This window comes from Chiloscyllium plagiosum, chromosome 23 (assembly GCF_004010195.1).
Source record: "Chiloscyllium plagiosum isolate BGI_BamShark_2017 chromosome 23, ASM401019v2, whole genome shotgun sequence".
Lineage (NCBI taxonomy): Eukaryota > Metazoa > Chordata > Chondrichthyes > Orectolobiformes > Hemiscylliidae > Chiloscyllium > Chiloscyllium plagiosum.
The window spans coordinates 1,848,002-1,856,022 of record NC_057732.1 but is presented as its reverse complement, the minus strand read 5'-3'; the positions used below and the strand labels follow the sequence as shown (position 1 = coordinate 1,856,022).

Sequence of the window (8,021 nt, the reverse complement as noted above, 5' to 3'; positions counted from 1 at the left end):
CTGCGGGCTCCCTTCCCTTTAGTCATTTTTACTAAAGATTAGATTGTTTAAATTTGATATTAAACAACTAATTAAATTAAACAGTTATTATAAATGATTTGGTGAGTGTGGTGGGGGTGGGTGACCCACTTTACCCAAGTCTTGGGAGGAGCACTGTAGACTCAGACTTGCTGGGTCGCCGCCATCTTGGATCTCCTCATAATCAGTTTTTATGTTCCCCACAAGCTTATTTTTGTACTCTCTTTTTTTTCCCCCTCTTATCCTTTGCCTTGCTTGCTGAAATGTAACCTGCTCCCGATCCTCAGGCATGCTCCTTTTTTGGCCAGTCTCTATGCCACTTACCTGGATCTAAGATTATCCCTAATTTTGCTTATTTGCCATGGATGGGCCACATTTCCCATTTTATTTTTATGTCAGATAGGAATGCACCATTGTTCCAGTTTCTACACGTAATCTTTAAATATTGCATTTCCTTTTCCACTATCATCCTTTAAGTAACATCTCCCAACTTCTCATAGTTGGCTCACACCTTATACCATCATTATCTCCTTTATTTGGGATTCAGAATGATCTACACCTTAATGATGAGTTGTATAAGATTATAGTTCCAAACCCAACAGGCAGCCATGCCTATCAATAAAATTTGTGCCTGAACTGCCAGTTTAAAAATGAATTCAAACTCCTCACTGTTGAGACTATAACTCTTTCAACAACTTCCCCTCCCACATGGTTGAAGATGCCCTCCAATGCATCTCATCCACACCCCGAACCTCTGCCCTCAAACCCCACCTATCCAACCGCAACAAGGACAGAACCCCCCCAGTCCTCATCTTCCACCCCACCAACCTCCACATAAATTGCATCATCCACCGACATTTCCGCCACCTACAAACGGACCCCACCACCAGAGGTATATTTCCCTCCCCAACCCTATCTGATTTCCGTAAATATCATTCCCTCCGCGACTACCTGGTCAGATCCATGCCCCCAACATCTCACCCTCCCTTCCCAGCACCTTCCCCTGCCACTGCAGGAATTGCAAAACCTTCACCAACATCTCCCTCCTCACCTCCATCCAAGGCCCGAAAGGAGACTTCCACATCCATCAAAGCTTCATCTGCACTTCCACACATCTCAATTACTGTATCCATTGCTCCCAATGTGGTCTCCTCTAAACTGGGGAGACTGGACACCAGAGCGCTTCAGAGAACATCTCTGGGACACCTGCACCAATCAACCCCCAACGTCTCATGCCGAACACTTCAACTTCCCCTCCCCCTCTGCTGAGGACATGCAGATCCTGGGTCTCCTCCATTGTCACTCCCTTACCACCCAATGCTTGGAGGAAGAACACTTTATCTTCCACCTCGGAACCATTCACCCCCACAGCATCAATGTGGACTTCTCTAGTTTCCTCATTTCCCCTCCCCCCACCTTACCCAAGTTCCAGCCTTATGGCTCAGCACCGTCCTCATGATCTGTCCCACCTGTCAATCTTCCTTCCCACCTATCCACTCCACCCTCCCCTCCGATCTAGGAACAAAGAACAAAGAAAATTTACAGCCCAAGAACAGGCCCTTCGGCCCTCCAAGCCTGAGCTGATCTGAATGTACTGTCTAAACCTGTCACCCAATTCCTAAGCACCTGTATCCCTCTGCTCCCCACCTACTTGTGCATCTGTCCAGATGCATCTTAAATGAATCTACCATGCCTGCCTCTACCACTCTGCTGGCAACACGTTCCAAATGCCCACCACCCTCTGTGTGAAGTACTTACTACGTGTATCCCCCTTAAACTTTCCACCTCTCACCTTGAAAGCGTGACCTCTCGTTATTGAATCCTTCACCTTGGGAAAAAGCTTGTCTCTATTCACACTGTCTATACCCTTCATGATTTTACATTCCTGATTAAGAGCTTTGGCCTGAAACGTCGATTTTCCTGCTCCTCAGATGCTGCCTGACCTGCTGTTTTTTCCAGCACTACTCTAATCTTAATCTTCTTTGCTGTCCACTACACCACTAATTTTGGTGTATCTGCAAACTTACTAAGCATACCTCCCATGTTCACATCCAAATCGGTTAAATAAATGACAAAAAAGAGAGGATCCAGCACCGATCCTTATGCCACGCTGCTTGTCACAGACCTCCAGTCTGAAAGTCAACCCTCCGCCCCCACCCTCTATCTCCTACCTTCGAGCCACTTCTGTATCAACCTGGCCCCAATAAATATCAGGGCTATGGTGTCCATCAACATGCTTATTAGGTCTTTGTTTGTTTACCTAAATACATAAAAATATTTTTGTTTAACTCAACAGGCGAAACGATGCCCTTCTTGGCCCAAGGAAAACACCTGGAAAGAAAAATATAGTCAAACCTTTGAAGAATGCAGCAGTTGTCCTGGAGTATCACAATGTAAGTTACAGCTGGCATTCTTTGTGTGATTTCTGGGGGCATGGTGGTAATGTGATTGGACTGTTAACCCAGACAAATCCCACACGGCAGCTGTGGGAGTTTAAGTTTAAATAATTAACCTGGAATATTGAAAAAAGTACTAGTCTCAGTGACAATGACAATGAAACTATTAGCATTTGATGAACAAAGCTGTCTGATTTAATAATTTCCTTCATTTAAGTAAGGAAATCTGCCAATCTTGTCTAGCCTAAATGTATTTTGAGACTCACAGCAATGTAGTTAATCTTATTTCTCTTCAAAAAGACCTTTATTTGTGGGGCAAATAGGAATGGTCAGTAAGTGCTGGCCTAGCCAGTGATGCCCACAAAGCATGAAAGAATAAAGAGTTCAGTGATTGCAGAGCTTGGATTTCCTGCAGCAGGTACAGTTCTAACAAGTGTAGGCATTTTATACTGGGAGTTATTAAAAAGCTGAAATCCACTGTAACTCAATATTTAGAGAATAATTTGGGGAACTGCAGCATTGCAAAATTATTCACAGAATACATTTTGTGAGGTGCTGTGCTGCCAGTAAAATTATTAATATTTTTAATACACAATGTTTGGGGAAACACTTATCGGTTTCTGCTGGAAATAAGGCAACCAGATGCAGAAGGCAGAAAATATTAACTATCTAACAGGCTTATCAAGAATAAAATAAACAATACAGAAGGAGACCTCATCCTGTCAAGACTGCACTGGTCTGTTGAAAGAGCAATCCTGGTCGTTGCACTCATGTTCTTTGATATATTTGTATGATTTCTTCTCCTTCAGTGTATATTTGGTTCTGTTTTCGAAATAACTATAGTATTTGCTTCCATTACTCTGGCAGGCAGTGCATTCCAAATTCTCACCTTAAAACACTGTTTCTTTATGTTGCCTTCAGTGCATTTAGCCATCATGTTGAATCTCTGGTTGTTCTGCCATTGGAAACAGTTTCTGTTCATTTACTATATCTAATGCCTTGCTGACTTTAAACACTTGTAGTCGTGTTTCTCCTAGCCCTTCTTTTATCAGGACATAACCTGAGCTTCTCCGATCTATGAAATAAATTTTTAATCCTCAATTCAGAACCCATTCTAATAACTCTCTTTACGTGTATTTACCAAAATCGTTGTATTCTTTTTATAAACTTTGGTGGCCATAATTTACCACAATAATCAGTTGGGGCCCAATTATTGGTTAATATGGGAAGACCAAGCAAACCCAATTTTTGGAACATTTTCTTTTTATCTGAAACCTAATTTGGAGTTTCCCCTCATTTGTCACGTCACTTCTCTACTCTCATTCTGCTTAGCCCCATACCCTGTTTCAATGATGACCAGCAGCAACTCGTCTTTTGACTAGGCATTTTAAAGCCCTTCAGACTTACTACTGAGGTCAACAACTTCAACCCTGGCCTCTGGTCCCTTTTGTCATTCTTTATGTTTTAAGACTCATCAACTAGGGGAAATATTCTATTTTCATCTATTAGAGTTTTTTAATATTTGGGTGCGATTGTCTCTCATTTGTTGGAAATTTAGAGAACACATATCCAGTCTATTCAAACTTATACTCATAAGACAATCGTCTCAGGGATTAGTCTAGTGAATATCCTTGTATTCCCTCTCTGGAAAGTAGTTAAGGAGATGAAAGCTGTACATAATACTCCAGATAGTATCTCGTCAAGGCTCTGTACAATTACAGCAAAACATCTTTGCCCTGTGTACTGAGTTCTATTTATGATGAAAGATAACAAACTGTTTGCCTTCCAAGTTGCTTGCTACACTGACATGCTAGTTTTTAGTAACTCCTGAAGAAAGACACCAAAGTCCTTTCGATATTTTACCATTTAAGAAATACCTGCTTTTCTATTCTTTCAAACAAATGACTAATTTCACAAGAGTTCACATTCTATTCATCTGTCACGTTCTAGCCATTCACTTTGCCAGTTCAAGTCTGCTTGAAACCTTTTTGCATCGTCCTCACCATTTACATTTCCATCCAACTTGGTGTCATTAGTAAATTTTGAAATGCTCCATGTAGTCCCCACTGATCTTTACTGTGCCCTATGTGTAACATATTGCCATCTTGAGAATGACTCATTTCATTCCTATTGTCAGTTTACTGTCTGAAAACTAATTCTCAGTCCATACCAGTATATTTTCCTCTCCCATAGGCACTAATTTTGTTTACTAATTTTTTTTTGTGTGAGACCCATTCCCATCCTTTACTAATTTCTTGATCATCCTCAGGAATGCACTACAAATTGGCTTTGTCAGGGACACTCGCCTGAAGCATGCACTAAATTCTCATTTTATCCGCAACACTCAACGACCCCAGTCTTTGACTTAATAAGTCCCATTGTTAAAGATCAAATTGGCATTGCATACAGATGACTGCATTTGGTGTTTGAAACTTCTTTTGTGTGAATTTGGCTGAATAGAAGGGAAAGATAAGTATCAAATTTTACCTGATTTGGGCTCAGCAACCTAACTCAGAGTTGGAATTGACCGACACCACTCAAACTGATGCCGAGGTAGACGGAGTTCTGAAATGGTCCTATTATAAAATACTAGAATTGGATCAAGAAGTGGGAATCTTCTTATGGACCTGTGGATGAAGCAGTGATGGTGTCCCACCAAGTAGGGATGCTAACCAATATATATATATGGTCCATGGACTCCACAGCACTGCAAAATAAACAGTTGGACTGGGAGTCTGTGAACCACAACAAATCTACCACAAATCCCACTGTAGTCCATTTATTTCAGGCCCCTATAAGTATCACCACTGTGAATGCAGTGAAGTTCCCTCTTATAAAACAACATCCTTATCATCTAGGCCCCAGAAATAAGCCCAGGTTAAAACAAGTATCCAATAAATTTTGGAAACTGCCCAATTGAACTCAAGTCGTAGCAACAGGAGTTCCCCAGTCATCAAGTGCCCAATCCTGATGGTTGAACCAGGTTTTGCTTTGACTTCAGAATGATTAATGAAGTAACCAGGGCAGACTTCTACCCAGTTCCTTGTCTGGAAGACTGCATTGACTGGATTGGAAACACCACATTTATAACTAAACTGGATCTGCTAAAGGGATACTGGCAAGTTTTAGACTGTAAATTCACAATGGAATCAGTGAAGTTGAATATAAGTGTGTGGATAATTAATGTTGTCTTAATTCACAATATTCATTGAATTTAGGAACTTATTCAGGGAATTGTTCATTTGGAGATTGAAAATTTTGATGATACCGATTCTATTTCTTGCTGTTCAGAATCCAAGCAAAAAACCGAAGAGAGAAAAAGCAACAATGAAGGAACTCATGCACAACTTTCTCAATAATCCAGCTTTAAAGAAAGATTCCAATGCAGCAAGGTAGCTAAGATCTCTCTTTGTTATTAGGATGCCAGATGTATGTATGAATGGCTTTTAATCACTGGCTCTGGTTGTTTTTAGTTCTTGGGCACTGCTGCAGATTCATGCTATTGTATGATCACAACTTTTTTTCACCATTATATTTGGCCCTCTTCTGCCATTCTTTCTTTCCTCAAGCACCATTAGTAGAAGACTATGGCTAGCCATGTGATTGATTTATCTCCATCACAGATTCACTTTTTTTTTGGCTTTGTTGTGTTGCCTTCGTATTGGTGTTGGAAATGTGTTGCTGGAAAAGCGCAGCAGGTCAGGCAGCATCTAGGGAACAGGAGAATCGACGTTTCGGGCATTAGCCCTTCTTCAGGAATTACTCCCCTATTGCGGTTACTCCCCTATTGTGTGCTCAAATGCTTTTAGACCACATGTAACCAATCTGCAGTTACCCCCTTACTTTGCGCTCAAGGGCTTTTACTATGTTAAACTGTAATGCCTATTTGATCTTCTTAGTTCCCCTTTTATAACTATTGTTGCCCTGCACGACACCGTTGTAAACTTTAATCCTGATTTAATTAAGTTTTCTCCTGTTCCCTAGATGCTGCCTGACCTGCTGCGCTTTTCCAGCAACACATTTCCATCTCTGATCTCCAGCATCTGCAGACCTCACTTTCTCCCCTTCGTATTGGTGTTGCTTGTCATATTGGAAATTCGTAGATTTTCTAGAATTATCAAACTTTTTACACCATTATTAAACGTATAAGACACCAAACAAATTTACAAAAAAGATAAAAGCCATTGTTGAGGTTTTCTTTGACCACAAACCGGAGTGAGAGATAGAGATGGTAAAATGGCCTTCAGTTGTCTTTATTTGGAGAACTTGCTGTTCCAGGTTTCTGAGCTGAAGCTATTGCATTGAGTGGAAGTGGCTTTCTTATACTATATCATAACATTCATTAATATGATTAACATTTACACGATACAGGTATCAGTGCATTAATGTACTTAGAACTTAAAATAAGAATAAAATGTTTAATATTTACAAGATCCAGTTAGCATCTATCTCCTTTCCATGGTTTTAGATGGTTTGTTTGTTCTGTCTGTGAAGTACTTGAAACTGACCTATTGAGACAGGTACCTGAAAATGATCTGTAAAGTATTTGAAACTGATCTGTGCAGTTAACCATGTTTGTTCAGAGAAATGGTTGACACCAAGTGTAAATACTCTGCGGTTACTCCCCTATTGTGTGCTCAAATGCTTTTAGACCCAATGTAACCAATCTGCAGTTACCCCCTTACTTTGCGCTCAAGGGCTTTTACTATGTTAAACTGTAATGCCTATTTGATCTTCTTAGTTCCCCTTTTATAACTATTGTTGCCCTGCACGACACCGTTGTAAACTTTAATCCTGATTTAATTAAGTTTCCCTGATACAATTAACTGCCCCCTTTGATTCTTTCCTACCCTTTGGGTTTCTGCTGACCAACACCATGTTATATTGTCGGCATTAATTTGATGTCAATAAAGGGTAGAATCATTCCAGCTCCACAGGAAGAATGCTTGCAGGAAGGAAGAAGAGATATTTCAGTCAATTTTGCTTCAAACCTAGCCCACCATGGGCCTTTTTTCTCATTTGTTCATCGGATGCAGTGAGACTATCTGGGCTAGCATTTATTGCCCATCTCTAACTGGCTTTGAGAAGGTGATGGTCTACCTTCTAGAACCATTGCAGTCCATGTGCTGTAAGTACACCAACTCTGGTTGAAGGAATTTTTTTAGATTAGATTCACTGCAGTGTGGAAACAGGTCCTTCAGCCCAACAACTCCACACCAATCCTCCAAAGAGCAATCACCCAGACCCATGCCCCTACATGCACCTAACGCTATGGACAATTTTGCTTGGCCAATTCACCTAACCTGCACATCTTTGGACTGTGGGAGGAAACCGGAGCACTCAGAGGAAACCCACGCAGACGCGGGGAGAATGTGCAAACTCCACACAGATAGTTGCCCGAGGTGGGAATTGAACCCGGGTCCCTGGCGCTGTGAGGCAGCAGTGCTAATCACTGAGCCACCGTGCTGCCCCATGTTTCCAGAATGTTGACCCAGTGATCATGGAATGGTTATATATTTCCAAGCTAGGACGGTCCGATGTTTGGAGTGGAATTTACAGATGATGGTATTCTCATGAATCCGCTGTCTCTGTCCTGGGTTTTGAGGT

The 8,021-nt window shown here is 41.2% G+C and overlaps 1 protein-coding gene across 1 annotated transcript in view; it reads left to right on the top strand.

Annotated features, from left to right (window-relative positions):
• The window catches only part of cfap54 (cilia and flagella associated protein 54), a 296,945-nt gene that overhangs the window by 232,281 nt on the left and 56,643 nt on the right, over window positions 1-8,021 (top strand). The window contains exons 32-33 of the mRNA XM_043713181.1: window positions 2,315-2,411; window positions 5,706-5,806. Coding sequence (XP_043569116.1) covers window positions 2,315-2,411; window positions 5,706-5,806 — 198 coding nt within the window. The remainder of the gene's footprint in view (window positions 1-2,314; window positions 2,412-5,705; window positions 5,807-8,021) is intronic.